We start from the raw sequence: 21373 nt of genomic DNA on the forward strand, positions 1-21373 counted from the left end.
CATAAGCCATAAACAGGCAAGAGGCCGTAACTTGTGGTAAAAACCCTGATTGAGGCACATAATCCAAAAGCGCTGTATACATGTCCAAAGAATGCCTCTAACACTTGAATAATACCGGAATACCTCACGTCTTAATCGGAAAATGCTATATTCGGAAACAGGCCTTATTCAGAATATCCAATCAGAATATGCTGTTTACATGACCTGTATCAAATTAGGAATATTGTCATATTCTGTATTATAGTGGAATATTGTTGTGCATGTAAACATACTCATTGTCTGAAAAACAAATCGAGAGGCTCACCTGTTCCTGGCCCAGCTGGACTTGACTCTGCTTAATAATGTCTTCTTTGTCCAACAGCTCCTTCTGCTGACGTTCAAAGTCTTCTTTGCCCTGTGGAGGAAGCGGAGTAGATGAGAAGAGGCATTCAAAGGTACTCACACAGCCCGGCTTTGACCTTTCAATACATCCTTCATGAATTAGACTGCCATATTGTCAGTGGACATAAAGAATATAAAAGAATGACACTTAAACAGCTACACAAAATCTTCGGTTTAAAGACTATATTTACAGAATATGTCAAATTTAACGAAAAAAGATGATTTCACAGAAACAAGACAGGCCGTATATTAATACAAGGGATTTACCCATTTCTAAACTTCTAGTTTTAGTATAAAAATGGCATTCTGGTTAACAAAAATGCCCCAAATGGACCATGGGTAAAATAAATAGATAAGCTGACAGAGGCATCTCACAATATTTGGGTTTGGGAAATTGCCACCCACTGCTGAAGTGACGGGTCAAGTCACAAAATAGTCAAGAATTTGAATGATGAGACTTTGAGAATCAATGGGCTAAAAGCAACGCTTGCTTGCTTGGCGGCACAGAAAGTTCTCTAAACAAAACACTTCAAACTCAACACTTTTCTCACTCTGAGGATTTACCTGCAGATGTACATAATCGTAGTCCTCCATCCAGCTTTTCACACACTTCTCGCTGTTGTTCATGTTGTCTTTGTCTTGGCTGGAGGGCACGGGGAAGGGTTTGGTCTGGCCTCCGTAGTTGTCGTTATCAGAGGAGGGGGAGGTGAGCGGATGGATCATGTTCTCATCAGGTGTGCTCCCAGTAGAGAGAGACCCGTTCATGTGCGTCCGCCTGAACAGCAGCTCAGCACTGCTGCCTATCGTGGACGCCAGCTGCTTGGTGTCATCGGGAACCGTCCTGGAAACCATGACAAAGCGTTCCAGGTCGTCACTCTTGTTGTGGTGCTTGCCAGAGGACGCTAGAGCGTTCAGAGCCCAGCTGCAGTTCTCCAGGATTTGGTAGATCTGCAGGAGGATCTGCTGTGAGTCCTCCAGGCGTCCCAGCTGCCGCCTCAGCTTACTGTGCAGGCTGGAGTCTGATAGAGCTGTGGCGTTCGCTGCAGCCCCTCTACCAAACACAACAAAGTCCCCCAGGGCAGCCCGGACCCTGTCTAGCACTGTGCGGACGTCATTAGCATGCCGCTCCATGAAGGGGAAAGTCCTCCAGTGAGGGGAAGCTGCCATAGACTGTAACGCCCCGACTGAGGCCTCTGCGGCCTGCTGCAGGCGGTGCAACCTCTGCACAGCAGTGTCCACATCCAGAGCCAGGCGGCCCTCAGAGCTGGAGCCCGTGGAGGACGAGGAGGTGGACATGCTGCTGCGTGTGCTGCCGGTGCTGGAGATCGACAGGCGGTTCACGCCGTCTGTCACGTCTGCAACTGCACGAGCATCCTGAGCGGGGATGTCGTATATGCCTTTGCTTCTGTCTCTGTCGGCGAGCGAGGGTCTGTGCTGCATGCCCCGGGGGATGTCATATATGTCCCTCTGGGACCCTGCCCCTAAGTGAAGGGCGGGTGGAGGCACGTCGTAAATGCCTTCATTGCCGTTGGTATTTGGGTGTTGGTGATGAGCAGGAGGCTCCACGCTAGGAGGGAAATCATAATGTGACTGGGGACTCTGTGTGGGTTTGGGGAGGGCAGGTGGCGGTACGTCATAGATCCCTTCCTGCTTGTGATTGAGAGGCTGCGGGAAGTCGTAGTTTCCCTCTTGCAGGGCGGGGTTGGTCCTGCAGGGAGGCACCGAGTAGACCTGCAGGAGAGGACGACCATTAGTTTTACATCAGTGCAAATTCAAAATCATGGAGCACAGTCACTGTTTGTTTTATTTGTGTTATGCACATACAAGTGCCCAGCGGACATGGACTTATAAGACATAAAAAATGGTGTTGACATGAACATTACTTTGCAAACAAAAAACTTACGTCCCGGGCTTTACAATAAAAATCAGCCACATTAAATGTTGCCTTTCGAAAACACAACTCAAGTTTCTTCTAGTCATTCATCAAGAGAATTAGCCCCCTGACATTATAATGAAACCATAGCTTTTTAATTTTTAACTGTAGACTGTAAACGAGACAAGAGACCAGAGCTATTACTCATAGCGTGATTGTCTGAACTTCATAAATAGTTAAATATGCATGACTTATTTAGACTTTTTAGTCTGACTTTGAATTTAATTAATTTAAATACAATGAGGTACCACTCCACTCCATGTTGTAATCTCTCCTGTCATTCAGTCTCTGTGCTGTTACTTTCTCAGTATTTTACTTGTAGAAAGCAATTAGGTAGAAACCCACACCATCAATGAGAAAATCTACCTGGGGAAATTGGGTTTCTTCACTCCCTTACCCCAATCAGGAAAACGTTAACATGGCATTTAAGAAATCAGCTTGCTGGAAGAAGTCTTCTGTAAACACACTGAATGTTGGTGGGTTTTCACCGGATAAAGGCTATCCGCAGATACCATATTTAGAACCTCAGTCTATGCTTTGATCCCTTCCTCTAATGCAGACTAACATAAAGATTTAACCTCCCACTAACTTGACTGAGCAGAGAATGTGACGTGTATGGCACATGATGGGAGCGCAGTGGGTGAATAAAAAAAAATGATTTCCATCAGCCTTGAAATGCACTCTTTACAGCTAGACAAGCCTGCCCAAAACTGTGATTAAGAACGACGCAAATAACAGGTCCCAGCATATTTCAGGTTATTACAAACAAACTGATGGCTCGCTGCCTGGTCGGGTCTGGAAGTCTGGTGGAATCTTAGGGGGTTTGGAAAGAGAAGAGTTATGTCCTTGACGTTTTTGAGTTCAGACACAGAACTACTCATGAAGTTTTTGGTTAACTCTCTTGGCAGGCAAAGCTTTCATTTAGTGCCGCCGCAAGAATGTCTTAAATATGACATTTGACATATTAATCATTTACAGGCACTGTATCAATAAATAACTGAAGCAGCCACCACTTCCTCAAATCAAACTTTATTTGACTGAAATAAGTGCAACGTCAGACTAATCATCGTGGTTGAGGATGTACCAGTTGTTGAAATGTTCTCTTACCCCTTGGGAAGAGGGAGGTATGTCGTAAACGCCTTGTGTCCTGAGGTCCATTTGAGACGGAGGAACGTCATAAACTCCTTGGTTTCTGGCACCAGGATACATCTGACCAGGTGGAATATCGTACACCTGAAACATGAACAGAAAATAAAACAAATGCCAAATTCGGGTTTACATACAGTATGGTATGGGTTCTAAGCACATTGCTTTAAATTGGTTTAAGTAAATTGCAGCCTTTTATTTTGTAGAAGCTCCACTTGTTTTGCTTCAAATAATGAAATGTGACATAAATCTACAGGATTTATCAGCTAAAAAAAAAAGACTGTTGAGTATCCTTTCTGAGAAAATAAGGTCACGGCATAGAACAGGATATGTGGCAGACTAAAACGCGGAACATGCTGAAGATCAAAGAAGCGACAAATACAAACCTCCTGCTGCATTTGCCTCAAACTATTCCTGCTGTGTCGACTACTGACATTATTATTTGTTTGAATTTATTTTATCAAAACTATTACAGATTTGAGGAAAAACACAGGATCCATTTAAGCTTTCACAAAGTAAAGAACCTAAGCCGTGTATTTGCTTGCCCTTGTGATTTTTGGATGCATTTTTCCAACCATAGCCTTCATTTCTGTTTGGTAGGATTGTCATTTGGATTATTTCTGAAACTCTTGCAATATGTTTTGAGTTATGCAATCCTCCACAGTGGACCTTAAATAGGCATTCTTTAAATAATAATTCAAATTTGATTTTATAGGCAGTTTGAGTTTATTTTATCATTTTTATTTTTTTGTTTTACAAGAGACACGTACCCCCTGTGATCTACTGGGTGGGACATCATAGAGGTCCTGCTGGTTGTGCTGGCCTGGGCTGAAGGTGTAGGTCTGTCCCACTCTGGTCGGGGTCACCACCTGTCCAGTCACAGCAGGAGGAGAAACAAACAATCAGAACAACTGACTTAAAAAAAACACACACGGGGAACAGCAGTGCTCAAGACAAATTACAAACACAATCCTCCTGCCACCCAGCTCTCAGATTTTTGGGCATGGGGCAAAAGTAACAAAACTTGAACAGGGCTCTAACCAGTAATAATCTTCATTATTTATTCTTTTTTCAAGTGACCGATTACTGGTTTTGTTACTAAAATGACATATAATGACACAAAATGGCTATCACAATTTCCCAGAGCCCAAAGTGAAGTCCTGTTTTGTCCGACCAACAGTCCAAAAGCCAAAAATATTAAATTTACAACGATATAAAGCAACGAATCCTGGCACATTATAAAGAGCAAGAGTTCACTGTGAATACAGAACTTAAAACTGGTGGCTTATATTCCAGCCAAGGGAACAAAGGGAATGTCACAATCCTGCAGTTAAACTAATAAAAACTGAAGAAAACCTCAAACTAAATGTAGTTCAGTTGAGCGATAAAATGAATAAAAGTAAAACTTCAGCAGCACTTTGTTAAAAAAAAAAAAAAACAGCGAAGGACTTCGTCTGAATGGTTTTATGATTAAAAGGGGACATGAGAAGAGTTTTCTCGTAGTAGTGGCTGGATTGTGAGCGTTCAGACCTGGTGAAGTAATCATTGGGTCATTGGTATTGATGAACAACCTGTAGGATTTAACAGACCTTTGAAATATTAACGCTGTGGTGCAGACAGGCTTTAGAATAATGGGGTGATTACTGCTTGGAAAAAAAACCTGAAAACAAACACATACTGCCCATGACATTTCTGCCCCGTGAAATTTTATTACCACATTTTCCCTCCTTATTTCCCGTCAGTGACTCATCAGTGCCTCCACACCTCCTATTCCCAGTTTTTCCACCCCCTCCCCCAGCGCCATCGTCCCCCTAAAAGCAGACCTCCTTGCTGTGTCAGACAGACAGAGGAATGCTAGGAATGTCCTTCCCTGAGCCCAGTGCTCCTCTTTTGCCCCCACGCACCACCACAGCCACACTGGGTTCATTACTAGGGCTCGGATATAGGAACTATACTCATGGCTTCCTGGCAGAAGGGAAAGTCTCCCGAGAGGTGAAGACTTAAATCCCAGTATCCACTCATGACCCGCCGTGCAGCAGAGATAATATCCTAATACAATTTCTCGTACATTTATCTGAGCATGAGCAGTAGGAGCTGCAACATCAGCCAGCTCAGAACAGGATTAATGTTTCTGAGGAAGCAGCAGCAGCGATGGAGAGGAGGAGAAGGAGGAGGGTGGGGGGTTTGCAAAAGAGATTTATGAAAAAAGGTAACCGAGGTGGAAAGTGAGGGGAATGGAAAATGAAAGTACGTCGCCTAGTATGGAAAGGAATGCCATTCATCTGATCCAGAGTCTGACTAACAGTTGTCCATATGGTTCTCATAAGTCCAATCTGAACAAAGCCATAGTGATTTAAGGTCTTCATTGTTGGCATTCCTGTCCGTGCATACATCATCCCAACAGGGCCTGTGGGGTCAGAGCTGAAACGTACACTGTTGGCTTTAAAACATGTCTGAAATAAACCAGCGGAGAAATAAATAGCCTCGCTGCCATGGGCTCTTCTCACGCACTGTTGCTCGCACACTTAAGGCTTTAAAACTGGAACAATATTTTTGATCTACTCTATAGTGCATACAGTGCAGTGATATATACCAAGTTATTGTCATGTGTTCATTGATGTAGCATCTGGCTGTATAGCACTATGAATATGTTCATTATTGGGGGGGAAACCATCTTCTGATCCTTCTTACTACCAAAAGTGTGACAGTCCAACAGGAAAAAACGTATTATATTAATGCTTTGATTTGGAGGATAATCATAGGCTATGTTTTTGGAACTACAATTTCCATATTTTAGGGGCTTTAGGGGATGGAAAGAGGAAGTATCATGTTGCCATTGAGTCAGTTAATTACAGTAGCTTGAGCCCGGCTTTCTTTAAAGCCTGTATTTGTTTACATTTTAGCAAATTGTTTCCATTAAGATACCAAATTACCTATTAGCAGTTCCTGTTTGTGGTATACTCATAGATGTACAGTCAACTATCACTGACTTAAAGAACGTGATGATTCTCAAGCAGGTTCTGGACTTGTAACAAGCGTCCTATATTGATTGTCTTTAGCAGATTTATGTATGTTTATTTACAGTGGACATTGGAGCTAATGACCCCCGGGGACTGTAAGTCACACAGAATATAAACCTATGCGTATGTCTGTGTTTTCAGATTTGACTGAGTTGTGACTCAATTGTGACACACATTTCTGCAATCTGGACAACTTATAATTTCTTTTCAGTACCTTTAGTTTCTTAAGTTTTATTTGCAAGGCTTGAGAGCTGTGTTACCAACTTGTATATATTTTAACTTTATTGTTTTGCAAGATTAAATGTGTTTATACTTAAAAAGAAAAGGCTGTGAAAACCAGAGCACGTAAGACACAGCAGATAGAAAGCTAGCAGTTCACTAAAAGATGCTTGGTAAAAGGTCACATTAGCCCGGCTGCTGTCCCTGCGGGTTTTAGCCCATGTGCTGATGATAAGGGGGATGTCTGGACCCAGCTGTCACATGCAGATGGCAGCTAGGTGTCTGCCAAAGACCTCGGTGACCTTTTCCACAGGTACATGTCACTGCTCTGAGTAGCACTTGTCCCATCAGTGGCTCCTCTCAGCCGCTGCCAGATGCACACTGCTCATTTATTTTCCCATCTCCGCCCTCTGTTTACCCAGCAGGCTGTTGCTCTGAGGCCGCTCGGCGCAGCTATAATTGCTGGTGGGTAAATATTTACCGCATCCAATGAGGTTGGCGCTTGCATGGCACCGGCAGCCCTTTTTCAGCGAGCGATGACATCATGAAGAGCCTGGGTGACTGAGCAAACATTTGTTCCCACTCAGGTGATAGACTCTTAGGATTCCTTCATGGAGGAGGCAGAGCAACTAAAGAGGGATCAGGTTTAAACTAGCGCCCTGAGGAGCCAAATAGATGCCTTGTTAACACTCCTACGTTGTTCTGGTGAGTGACTCATGGCTCATTCAGCAATATTGTGTTTACTTAGCATCCTTACAGGCTCAGGTTTTGGCAGGTAGGACCTTGAAGCTTTACTTCAGAGTCATAATGTCCACAACTACCTCATCAGTTTGTTATAGGCAGTCTTCAGTTTTACGTACTGATGGGCAGTGCGTCATATTGAAAACATTTAGTTTAGGATTCCTGTGTCAAATAATTGATTTTAAAATACTTCTATTTGTTAATAAAGCTCTGAATGGTTAAAAGGACAAAATATATTTCCGTCCAGACTTAGTGTTGAAGTCAAAACTAAACTTGAAGCAGCATTGTTTTTTTTGTGCACCGCATATGTGCAACAAACATCCATTCTATTTTAAATCCATTTTTTACCTTTTATTTTTTTAAATCCTATTTATTTCTTTTTTATAGCGTATTGAGTTTCCTTTTATCTTGTCAAAGCCTTTTTTATGGAAAGCACTTGTTGAAAGGTGCAATACAAGTACGCCTTCATAGCTCTGGTCATCGGTTTGACAGTTTACAGGTGGTTTAGCCTGTATGTGCCATATTAAAATAAGACATAAGCCTACTTAGAAAACAAAAACTGGAAAAAAGTGGAGAAATACACGGTACAAATAGCAGATGCTTCCACTGTGGGCTTCCTCAAGTTGTCACTGACAGGTTGGCGTATAAAACATTGTCATTGTTTTCAGCCCTGGCATTGTTCATTTCTGCTATATTGTCTAAGGGTGTGTGTGATAAAGTAATTTATCATGTCACACCTTTTCATTGGTTACATACACCTGCAGCCGACCACTTCCCCCCCCCGCTCATGTGCCCGCTGACACAAATCAACAAGCCTAACGAGGCTTTTCACCAAAGGTCAGCTCATAAAAGACAATGACAATAATGACATTGCAGCCCAAGTGGCACTTTATTTAATTTCATCCATCCGTCTCCATATTCACACCTCTTTGTCTCCTTTTTTGTGCTCTTATCCATCCGGATGCTGACGTTCAACCTCCAGCCGATTTCTACCTTTAGCTCTGTCAGCACAGGTTATCCTTTTGAATGAGTGGCTTTCAAGTCATTCAAGAGCACCAATCTAACAATGCTGTCACTCCTCTATAAGTCAAGAGTGGTATTTCGTAAATGACCGCATCTCCTAAAATGTAGGGTGGGTTTCTGCTCTGTAGTAACCTGCCCTTCTCTGCTTTGCTGAATCACAGTACAACAACGTCTGTCGCAGTGTTGTGGACCAGAACTGCTCAATAATGTTCCTGCACCATCCTATTAAAGTGTCAAACTAATTAATGCAGGTAATTAACTCGTGAATCCTGTGAGGCTTTCAGCCGTCTCTGTAACACGTCCAAGTGGCTAAACCCAAACAGTCAGTGGGCTTAATGAGGAGCATTAAAAAGAGAACACTGATTTTAGCACTAAAAGGATCATCGTTCATCCTCTCTGATCAAAGCGGCTTCTTAATCCGGTGGCATGATTATCTGAGAAGAACTAATGTTGAAAGATGTGTCTGACATTTGGGTGTTTACGTTCTAAGAAACTATCACAAGACAGTCCTAAGAAAATAAGAGGATAATGGGAAATGAGAAATGTAATTAATGAAAGCAAAAATGTATTAAATGATAGCATAAACCAATAGAGAACACTGAGTCTACAGCCATGCTAGCAGCTCTGTGAGGCTGTACTTAGGCAAATGAGAACGCTTGCTACCATCCAAACGTAATGTTTTCCATCTTGTTAACATGCTAACATTTGTTAATTTGCATTAAAGTACAGCTGAGGCTGATGGGAATGTTAGTTTGGCAGCTTTAGGCAGTATTGGACGCATTGACGTTTTGATGATGCTAAAGGGAAAGTCAGGGAATCTGCAACGTTACTGCAATTCATCCTAAAGGGGAACATGAATGTCTGAGTCAAATTTCATGGCAATCCTATCATTAGTTGTTGAAATATTTTAGTCTGATTTAAAGTGGTGGACCGACCAAACAAGGCCAAAATTCCACTTACTTCCACTTTTAAATTTGAATATTTACTGATTTTCTTTGTCTTCTATGATATGAAAACTGAATCTCTTTCGATTTAGGACAGTTGGTTGGATAAAAATGGCAATTTAATTGTAAACTTAAGTAGTTAACATCTCTATGGCTAAAATACAACTTTTAGCAAAGCTCCCTCTTCTGCTACTTCATCCCATTCTCTCCTTTAAAACTTTCATGGGGAGAAATTCATTTCAGAAGGCACAAACAGCAGAGCAGATTACTTTTGGTACAACTGATTTATGACCTCACCCCTCTGGTCAAACCTCATGGGCCAGAGATTTATCACAACTGTGACAATGGCAAGCAGACAGGCGTCTGAAGGAGCTGGCTTGCTCCAGGAAGAAATAACTCACTTATCTGGTGTTGAGCTTGCCATACGCATGATTAGGCCCAAAAATATGTCCCAGGCAAACGAAGAAGCCATTCATTTCACGTAACCTGGTTACTCCCACAAGGGGACTTTTATCAAGGTAGATGGCACACCCTTACATCCCATAACCGGCTATCGGAGCACTTCCTTGAGTTGTGTGGGAGTCCATCAGTCCTTTTGTTGCACACCTACCTTTTTATAGCACCAAGGAGTAGATTGGATCTATGGGTATGACACAGTAAATGGAAGAAAGGCCCATACAAGGAGCAGACCTCATGAAGTCAGGAAGTGAGCAATGAAAAGGCCGTCTGGTACGAGTAGATAAGAAGCTCGGCTGAGATCTTTGAACTCTGAACCCAACCCATCTTTGAACACTGTGCCCTCAGCGACCGAGTCACAGGAAACTGAGGAGAAACTGACGGCGTGAAACAGACACACCGTTCAACGCCAAAGAAAAAAGAGGAAATCAAGAGCAGCAGACTCAGATGTGAAACAGGCCTTTAAGAGCAGATTGATAAAAGACGGTACAAAGCTTGTCCATGTGTGGAGGCTCTGTGTGGCTGAGAGCTCCAGGCATCTGTCCCACACGGCCCCAGCTCAGAGGCCTTGAAGGGGGGGGGGGCGCAGCTTAACCTCCAAGGAGGGTCACCCAAGGACAAGGCTGCAGCATGAAACCAAACAGCCAAAGTGCCAGAAAGCACCAAAACCTCAGTGTGCCTTTATATACCAGAGCCCCACACCACATGAAGACAAAACAACCAGTCGCCAATCTGGATTTGCACTGCGGGGTTCGCATGCAAACCCGAGGAGAGCGCATGCATGCATGACTACCCTCACATGGTGAAGGACATGCAGAAACCGTTCTCTACAGGAGGCTTTAGAGTAACATGAGAGGGGATTATTAGTCTCGGAAGCCTGCATCAGTCTCCATAATCATTTGGGGAAACAAGTGAGTGTCACTTGACAACAAGAAAATGGTTGTTTTCCCTTCAGCTCCATCGGCTCTTAGCCCATTTACACTGCATGCAGGGTGAGTCAAAACTCTGCAGCCGGTCATCAATACTGCTGCACAAAGACAAGCAGTAGTAAACAAGACTGAGTTTAGTGTTTTGAGGAGCAAAGGTCAGGGTTTGGATTTCACGTCAACAACATATATCTCCACAGATAGTGTGAGGCAGTTTAACTTAGAGCCACACTAGTTTTTTGGATACTTCTTTCTTTACTATATATTTGTATTACAGCCATCAGCTTAACTTACTAGCTTTTTGTTCACTACTTTGGTAAAACCAATTACTGAATCTTAGCCGATGCTGCTATGGTGGAGATGCTTTGCAAAAGCTTTGTCATTGCAAAACAAATCAGCACAGTTTTAAACTTCAAACTCTTCTCCAACATCCCATGCTTTATCCCAGATGTTCTCAGCTACCATTAGGATTAGAGAGGATTGCATTTGTTCCCAAAAAAACAATACTTTTTCATTAACTTTAATTAAGAGAAGGATGTGTTGAGGACAACTCGACTTAAAAGAGGTTGAAAAAGTAACATGCAAGTTTTGTGTTGAAAAATAGAGAGTCAGGCTGTTTATGCATGCATGAGTTAAAAGATGATTTATTGTATTTTGAAAAGAACCACCCTAAAAGGCTAGACAGCCAAAAATGTTTGGGAAACTTAAGCCTGATATCTTGGTTAAACGTATTCTAACTTGTGTTAGAGCTCACACATGGATAGATATTACCTCAAAGAAATAGTTGTTAATTGACCCAGAAACTGGTCAATGTATCATCAGTTTCCTACAAGACATAATCATTGGTATCTGCTCGCTGTTAGCAGTAAATGCAAACGGTTAATATCTGTCTCCTTGTGTTTTATCTTTTGACTTTTTACCAAAGAGCTAAATTACTGCCCCATGTATCATTTGTACAGATTTAACCAGTTAAATGTCCATCCAAGCCTTGCTTGGCAAAATTAGCATTGTCTATGCAAAAAAAGGGGACTTTTTGAACCCTGAATGCCCAAAATAACTCCTCATAAACCTTTCACTATAAATATTGATGTTGGGCTTTAACAGAACCAACTGTGGCCATGGACTGATGTTGCTTGTGTCCAACAGGCAGATACGTCTCTGGAAAACAACAGAGCCTTGTCCGAACTCATGCAATACACTGCCACAGTCAAAATCTTTCTAATTAAAAAGCAGGAACCACCGCTGAAAATTGCACCACTTTGATAACCACAGATTGGAGGGAAAGTTAAACCTCCAAGAATTAATTTAATCTCTCCAATATTATTACAGCACAATACACACTCATTAGAAGCATTTTTAATGTTCCATGTTATCACTGAAACCTTTTTAATACCACTCCTCATGTACGCCTTGAGGCCTGTTAGAGGCGTTGGTTGACGGTGTGCAGGTTGATTGGCAGGTCTCTCCCCTGTGCCCCTTAGCTCTGACTGACTTAATCACGCAGTCAATCACACAAAGTCCTCTAAGCTTTAGGCGCCTGCTGCCTATTTACCTACTAAAATGCACACCTTAGCTCGATGGCTGGAGCTGATTTGTTAAAAAGAAAGAAAAAGAAAAAAAGAACTTGGGATTTCAAAAGCTCATCCAGCATATAATAATTATTATCTGTGTCCTGGAGGGATGATCTGGTCTGAGGTGCTGAAACTAGTTAATCGGTTGAATAAACAGGAAAATTCTTCCCTCGTGTTATTAAGCACACAACTTTCAATGACTTCCATTTGTAATGAAGGATCACTGAGTTCACTCTTCATCTGGTGCCTTTTTAAACCAGACTTTGCATATTTAGCTGAAAATGACAAGTTTCCCCACTGTGGGACTAATAAAGGATTATCTTTATTGGATGAGGGGAGATACAAGTATTATAATATACATATTTTTTAGATATATCTATATAGATCTATCAGGTAAATGTAGTAGTACAATGTCTTCCTCTGATGTAGAAGTACACTGTAAGTCAGTAGTAGGCTGTACAGGGGAGTTCTATGTTTGTTTGGGGTCCTTCTGTAAGTAAGTACAATTTGGTTTTGAAGAATTCTACAAGCATCAATACCACAGGCCAAGCAATCTGCTCGTTCCAAACAGGCACTGTACTAGTAATTTAAATATAGAAAAAAGGCAGCTGGGTTCCACCAAATTTAAAAAACAAAACAAAAAACACAGCTCTGTGCTGTTGGCTTTTCCACAAGTTCCCATATTCAGTGCCCTTCTGTGGCTTAGACTGGCTCTGCTACACACCGTGTGCCAATATACATATAAAGCCAAATGGGAGCCCTGCACAAAAACACTACCCTACTCTGTGGTAAGCACCGAGCCCGGCACACCCTGTCCACATTTCACATCGCAGACCCACAATCTCTCTGGCCTCCTTGCTTTCTGTGTGCAATCGCACTGATGAGAGTCGTGGCAGGATAACAGGTCACGGTGTAAATGCCATGTCCTATCACATCTAATACCCACATTCGCCAGCCCACAGCCACTAATTGTTTTTAATCTGCTCTGATCCAAAAGAATGGTCTCCAGAGGTCAAACACACCAGTTTCCATTTTCTCTTTCTCTAAACCCACTCCATTTTCTACTGATCTATGCTTTCATACCCTTCTCTACCATTTTCTCTGAAATTTGTAACTTGTGTATATCATTGGCATTAGGTTTTAAAAAGTCTGTACCCCACTACTTTGTGTCTATGTTTAAAACACAATGAAAACCTAGTTATATAAAGGGTGGTGAAATGTAGGGCTCAAACGATTTAATTGATATACAGTATATGAAAAACAAATGCCAAACATTCTCTATTTCCAGCCTTTCAAATGTGAGGATTTGCTTCTTTTTTCATTTCATATAACTGCAAACTTAAAATGCTTAGGTTTTGGACTGTCGGACTTGAACAAAACTAGCTTGTAAGCCGTGGCATCTTGTGATGGGTAATTTTTTTATTTTGACTATAGAGCCATTATAGTCCACAGGTGTTCCTTCCAGCCAACCCCATCAGGTGGTTTCACTAATGAAACCCCCCCACCTCCCCTCTACTTTGGGATTAATTGGCTTCACAGTTTAATAAAAAAAAACTAATTGACAGATTCACTGATAACAAAAATTTAGTTGCAGCCTTAGGGAAATGTAATCTAGCTCTCTATCTGACTCACCTTGCTCGGGGGGTTATCAGCAGCTAGAGTACTTCTCGGTGGGACTTGGTAGACGTCTTGTCCAGGAGGGACCTGGTAGATGCTCTGCTGACTCTGCTGCTGTGGACTCTGGAGGGACGGTGGCACCTGGTAGATTCCCTGAGCCCCCGAGCCAGCCTTTTGCTGATAGGCTGAGCTCTGAGGGGGGGATTGGGCGGCTGGGGACTGGGCCTCGAACATGGGTCCGATCAGCAGCTTCAGGCGGTTGCCAGGGGCGATGCCTTGGCGGCCATGCAGGGAGCAGAGCCACCAGCCCTCCAGGCCTCCTGTGTTCTGCTCAATGACGGTCAGGATGTCCCCTTTACGGAAGGCCAGCTCCTCGGGGGACTCTGGCATGTTGTCGTACAACGCTTTGGCCATTAGGTTCTGATGGAAGACAGAGCAGAAATTCTTTTAGAATTAGATGAACATCTTTGCTTAATTGAACCGATGATAAACGCTGCAACAACAGCTTTTACCTTCTGTCACATACTGTCATTTTATTTATTTCTATCAAACCTTAAATAAATCGTTTGTTAGGGATATCTGCTTATTAAGTGAGATGAGAAGATCGATATTAGTCTGATTTCTCTACTTTAAATAGGACTCTACAGCATTCAAATGGTTAGCTTAACTTAGCACAAAGCCTGGAAACAGGGGAATACAGCTAGCTAGCCTGGTTGTCCTGTGTCTGTCTGTGCTGGTTGCCTGACACTTTTTTTTCCTACCAATAAAACAAACAACATAACGCGTTAGTTTGAGAGCCTTTGTTACCTTTGGACAGAGCTAGGCTAGCTGTTTATCCATGTTTCTAGTCATTATGCCAAGCTAAGCTAATCACCGGCTGGCTGCAGCTTCATATTTAGCGTACAGAGAGAGTAGTTTCAATTGCCACTGAAAAATATTCCTTAAAAACACTAGAGTTTACCATCAGTTACAATACTTCTATGTTTATGTACATGTTTTAAAACACCTTGGTGAATGACATGCTGGTGAACTTCTCTCTGCACTTCAAGTTACCATGTAGGATCCCATTAGCCCCCTGCTCCACACCAGATGTTTTTCAAACCAATCTGAACTTGGTGGGATTTTCTCAGCTTGCTCTCTGCTCGAGGGCACATCTAAAGGACTAGTGAGGGCTGAGGGATAATGACTCAAAACCCCAGATTCTGGAGATAGGAAACCCCCAGAGTGGGCCACTTCTGTGACTTAGAGAGGCATTTAAAGACTAATTGCCTCAGTAAATGCATCAGTCTTTTTCCTTTATCCTTTATTCATCCATGGAAGGCGTTAACTGAGTATGAACACTCCTTTTCAGCTTTTTTATCCTGACAAAATACCAAATTTAATCTCCTGGGAGCCACGCAGCACAACGGTCCTGTACTGTAAGATATGTAAAGTCCATAAATACAATTAGGGATGAAGCGCCTTGCTCAAGGGCTTCTTTACGTTTGATACTGAAAGAGAGGAGTGTTCGTAGAGCTTGTCTGTTTCGTGCGAACAACCCAACCTCCTTTTATTTTTGTAGCACCACTATCAACTAGCCTTGTAAAGACAGTAGAAAACAATCTTCTAATGTAATTGCTTCTGCTTCAGCAATAAAATGGCGTTGAAAAATATCTCATAATGAAACTGAAAATACAGAGGGACAGAGTTGATGTCACACTTCTGCAGAGGTCAAATCCCATAAACCCAAAGCTTGGATTAAACTCACTAGTATTAGATGAAATTAGCTGAGTAGAGGATACATACATCAGACAAGCACATTTGGGTCAAAAAATGAAAAATGTAAACAATGACCGTTTGAGAAGCTGTATTTGTGCGCTTGATGGAAAAGTGTCACTCAGTTTCACTTATCTTACTAGTAGCTGTTGTGTTGTTGGTCTAAGTCATTAATGCCTCACCCTTTAGTAGCTCAGTGTGGGAATCAGGAAGCCCGCTTTGAGCCTTTCTTGAACCCTCTTTGGCCTTCCTCTTTCCTACACGACCTGATTCAGCCAGTTCCCATGTGAAACTCTTTCTGCCACTAACATCATTATCTCTCACTGCGGGCTCGGCCTCCCTGGCTATTGTCAAAGTGCACTGTCAGGGCCATTAGCCAGCAACACCTGTTGCACAATTCCAACCTCACAATCGCCCCCGCCACCAGCTAGCTGCAACAAGTTCGATGGTGACCCCCGGAGGTTGACGTCGCCCAATGGGACCTGACCTGGATGTTTGCTCATTGCAATAATTTGATCAAGCTGTCGGAGTCATCCATGAGGAAACAAAATGCTGACTGCTTTGATTACAACTGCAGCTCTAATTAGACTTTGAATAAATTTGTTCTGAGGAATGAAAGACAAGTTTAAAGCAGCTTTCTGTGCTGACATTGGGCCTAATGCTAAAACATTTTCACATTCTTATCCTAAACTTCTCATTATTTCTAAGTCTCATTCACCAAAGTCTCTTATAACTGCACAAAAAAACGCTTGTTTCACCCTCATGAATGTCACCAGAGGCAGTACACGTTTGAAATGTAATCGTTACATCAATGGCACTAACATAGTCATATAAGGCGACCCTGGTCTGTTCAGTTTGTGTTTCATTTACAAAGTTGAAAAAACAATTTTACACTTCTGAGCTTCACGTCCTACAGACAAAAAGATAAGTTTAGCAGTGTCACTAGGGTTGGGCTTTGTTTGGATTTTAACGATTCTGACTCCAATTCCGATTTTTAATTTTGATCCCTGTTCTTATCGATTCTCGATTATGATTCTTTGAGGGGTGGAGTTGAAATGGGCCACATGTTTATTTCACAAATTAAAGGAACGTTGTATTTTTGATTCAGTGGTGGTTTGCAGTTTAACAGGGCTTTTTCAATGTAAAATAAAGCCACACTAGAGCGCTGCTTACTGCGCTCCAAGCCTGCAACACAACCAGCGCCTGGCTGCTTACGTAAACCAAAACTTGCGCATATGAAATTGGGAAGCGATGATCAGATTTTAAACCAAAATTCTCCAAACAATTCCAATAAAGAAACATTTCTACTGGAATCGTAATTTTTGAAACGATTCCAAGTAAAAATCTGTTCTCGATGCCCAACCCTAGTCACTAGTGGTGCTGGGGAACCCAAAATAAACCAAAGTAATGTGAGTCAAACACTAAAGAAATGTCTTCCTAAAGCAAAGCAGTCCAGAGAGGTGGTCAAGGGGAAGTGACAGACAGATATTAGACATTATTACAACTGACAGTAGAGGATGTTCAGGTGCAACAGAGGGAAACAAATGAATGCCACAATTTCTTTTAAAATCAATCGTACATGCCATTTCAGAACAAACCTCTTCTTCCCAGTGATTCTTGCATGAGGCTCATTGTGTTGTTGTGGTTATCTGCTTTGTTTTTGATGCTCAGAGAAGCAATTAATCACCTCACAGACACCAGAACAGGACATATCATGCTCCTCTGTCACTGCTGATTACAGGGATCTCTGCAACTAGTTGCCAAATCAAGAATGCAACGTGCGCACAATCAGAAACAAACATATATACAAACATATATAAAAAAGGTACTGATTGCTTGTATTCGAGCAGACATCTCAGCCCAGCTACTCAGTGATATGTTGGTGGAAGAAAATGTGTGAGAAAAACTGACCTAGCATCAGTCCTCTAAACCACACTGAGGTGTTCATTTCTGCTTCTCACAGGCGTCAACAGCTCAGTCCCAATCACTCAAACACACTTGTAGTTTCTAGAGCCTCAGTGCAGATTTTAAATGAAATGTAGCCATGTTTTTTGGGGGGTCCTGGACCCCTTTTAAAAGCACAAAAATAAACACTTAGCATTGTTTTTTCACTTGGATACTTAATGATTTTGACCTACACCTCTTAAATGTATGTTTGAACGAAAGTTTAAGAAGTCCTCTGCCTTAAACCACGCATTTCTTCTGTAAAACATGGTTAAATATGATAGGTTGATTTTCACATATAATCCTTTTTATGCAGAACTCCCAAATCCTAAATGTATGCTAGGGCTGATAGCTCAACACACTGAAACTGTAAACATACAAAACACAATCAAGGTAAGAAGATTTATCATCAGTTTGACAAAAAATGTGCAGAATCTAAATGCTGCAGAAACGTAACACAACCGGATAATACAAGTTTCCACTAAAAGTGATATTTTGTCTATTTGTGTTTTCTAAGTTGCAGTCTATTGAGGTTTCAGGGTCAGCGTACAAATGAGTATTTATTTTACTTCATGACATCTAGTTTGTGGTTAAAAGTAACCACTTAAATACGTTTATACTTTACATTTGGTTTTACTACGGTCAGGGGAAAGAAAATATCTAAAGCTAAATAAATTGGTTGATTTTGCAATGAGGACGTAAAGACCAAACAACATAAAGGCTCTAACCATTACAGTATTGATGTCATACTTTAAAGGTCTATATTAGGATTACTAACACCTTATTAAACGGCTGAAACTGTTAACATCACTGCCAGTCCATAAGTTCACACCTTGACCTCAAAGTCCCACATCAGTCTGAGTCTGTCCTAAAAATGGTGCAACAAACAAACACATACAGGATGATTTGTTGGGGTGAGCCTAGAGATCACAAGGATCCCAAAAGGGAAAAGTCTCATTTTAACATACTTAACCTTCATTCTAACTGTGGTTAAATTTTATCGAGGTAGAGCTCGTGAGGAAGTCAACATACAGACAATATGAATGGAAATCAGGATCACTTTTGTAGCACCTCGACCAACAAAGAGTGAGTCATACATGAGCCAGAGAACATGTCCAATCTGATGGGTGACGTGAAACAGAAAACATCACCCCTCATCACACTGAACAAACATGCTGTTAGCTGTAACAGCTACACGCAGATCCTTTTCGAAGCGATGCTCCTGTCTTTGTTTGCTTCAGTCAGCTGCATCACTGTAATCGCAGCAGGTGAAACTGACTATTAAAGCGGGCGTCAGATCTCTGGTATAAACATCCGTTAGTCACAACACGGTGACTCAACCACTCGCCATTGATCCTCCTACAGTAGAAACACGTCTGCCATTTGTCAGTGGGCAGGCGAGGAGGGCCCCTTCTGCTTCACCCATGGACGAGCTTCCAGGAAGTTATTTGTTATAAGTCGGCGAGGCGAGAAGCGTTCTGCTTCCGTTCAGGTCAGAAAGACAATAAAAAGTATAAAAGATAAAAGGAGGTTTCAGGGGTCTCCCAGGTCTCATACTGCCCTCTGCAACATCTGGCTTCAGAGACGTTCTCACGGCCTTGTGTGTTTTCGCCATTAGAAAGCGAGGATCCGTGCAAAGCTGATTTATCCCGATTCTCACCTGGATTCACCACCTCGATATACAGCCTGAAGATCCAGCTGTTGAGCCCCTCCACTCTCTGACTCATATAATATACCTCTAACACCAACAAGGCATTTTTTTCACTAGCTTTTCGTCTGAAAACAAACCGTATTTAAACGTCCTGAGCGGAAAGCCTGTGCTGACCATCCAAAAATAACAACCTTATGTAACTTCACTGCCCGCATAAAAGGGGCCCAACCTTTGGTTTCAGTAAGAGCTCTCTGGGTGGTTTTGGCTCTGCCTCTCTGGGGTACACATCAGTCTAATATTGAAGGTGGTTTTGGTTCAACAAGCTCACAAATACTGAAATGCCCCTGTTACAGTGGCCAGAAACACAACCGCACCACACAGCAGAAACATAGCGTTTCCAAGGCAACGGGAGTGGTCCTACTTTAAAAGAGACAAGGATACTTATAACCCAGGCAAACACAACCTGCTCCCAAAAAAGTGGTACGCTCCGACTGTGAGAACATTGCATATCTGTGTAAAAAAATTAGGGACGTACCAACTGTACCACGTGTCCTGGGGTAGTTGGCAGAAAGGGGTGAACCAGAACACTCATTTGGCCTCATTTCACATTGTTAAATATAGAAAATAATTATAGTAATGACGGTAATGAGGACCTGATGACTTTTTACCAGCCGTTGCTAAGAGTGCGGGTGAGAGCCAGTTCAAATAAATGGGCCGTGTGAAGGGTTCTGGATAGGAAGGGCTCATGGGAAGTGGTTCAGAGCTCAGCGCACATGGTAATTTCTTCATTTGGACAGTTTTCAGGAAGGTTGACCCTCTGATTACAGCCTAAGCCAGCGGGCCGTGTATTAACATAATTACACAGCAGGCTTGGTGAAACTTCCCCTCCGCTATTTCTGAAAAAGTCTTAAGGAAAATGTGATAAGTTTTGGAGCTTTTTTTTTTTTTAAGCTAGAGAAACATGATCCAACACACTCCTTCCACACAATGACTGATTGATATCTTGTATATGCAGCTGTAAATCAATAGTTATGACACAGGTACAGTGGCACGAATAGAGTTGAGACTAATTGTTAAACAATCAATAGCTTATTCCAGCCTTGTGGCCTTCATCAAGATCATCAGCCATAGTCAGAAATCCCCAATTTGGCTTGTTCGTTTGTTTCTTTTCCAACAAGCTGAATAGTAATTTTTGATTTGGACCCACAGCCATTAGGACACCGCACACCATGCTCCTCCAGGCTGATGGGAAAAGGCTTCATTCATTCTGAATAAAAGACTATTGTATCCCCAGTGTAAATATGACACCCACTAGCTTGCCTCTTGTCTCATTTGTAATTCACGAGCTGCAGCGCTGCAAAGAAAACTCCACACCCCAAAATATCCAAAGAGCAACAGCAATAGTGTGGTGACTGTCTTCGACAGGATATGATGTTCCGTCGTGTCTAACCACTCTGTAATGCGTGACAAACCACTGATGCTCAAAACTTCTCCGTTTGAGAGCTGAGAGATGTGTTTAGTCAGTGGATATACATGACTAAAACTGTGTCATAAACGTGGAGTTTCCCTGAAGTAGTAAAAGTTAGTCCTTGTATGGTTGCTGCCTCATATAAAATAACATTTAAATGATCATTATCTTTATATCGAAGGCCTGGTCACACCAAAATGTGCAGAAGTATTCATGTTTAAAGCTGAGTAAAGTAGAGAGGGGCAGGGCTAGTTGTAATACTACTGTAGCTGTGGAGCTAACCGCTACCGCCACTTAGCCAGCCACTCTTGTGCTAATCAGTCACAATAGCTCTCTGAGTTTCTTTATATGGTCCACCGTGCAGTTTAGTCCCTAAATAAGCAATTGTTTGCTAACTAGTTTGCTAATCAACGTCAAAGCTAATAAGCATGTCAGTGTTAAACCCCAGCAATAAACCCCCTGATGCAGTATGACGTAGGCAGGACACAACTGCAACACTGTCGGTCACCTTTTTAATGGAGTAACTTCTCGGGTGAAATGACTATTCTCATCCTCGCCCTGCCCAAGTCATAGTTTTT

At 42.1% G+C, this 21373-nt stretch overlaps 1 protein-coding gene across 1 annotated transcript in view; it reads right to left on the minus strand.

Annotated features, from left to right (window-relative positions):
* Window positions 1-21373, minus strand: part of nedd9 (neural precursor cell expressed, developmentally down-regulated 9) — a 30187-nt gene that overhangs the window by 2947 nt on the left and 5867 nt on the right. Inside the window, exons 2-6 of the mRNA XM_032535581.1 lie at window positions 13993-14397; window positions 4231-4329; window positions 3422-3547; window positions 946-2112; window positions 305-394 (exon numbers count right to left, since the gene is read on the minus strand). Of these exons, the coding sequence (XP_032391472.1) occupies window positions 305-394; window positions 946-2112; window positions 3422-3547; window positions 4231-4329; window positions 13993-14397 (1887 nt within the window). The remainder of the gene's footprint in view (window positions 1-304; window positions 395-945; window positions 2113-3421; window positions 3548-4230; window positions 4330-13992; window positions 14398-21373) is intronic.

Source organism: Etheostoma spectabile, chromosome 14 (assembly GCF_008692095.1).
Source record: "Etheostoma spectabile isolate EspeVRDwgs_2016 chromosome 14, UIUC_Espe_1.0, whole genome shotgun sequence".
Classification (NCBI taxonomy): domain Eukaryota; kingdom Metazoa; phylum Chordata; class Actinopteri; order Perciformes; family Percidae; genus Etheostoma; species Etheostoma spectabile.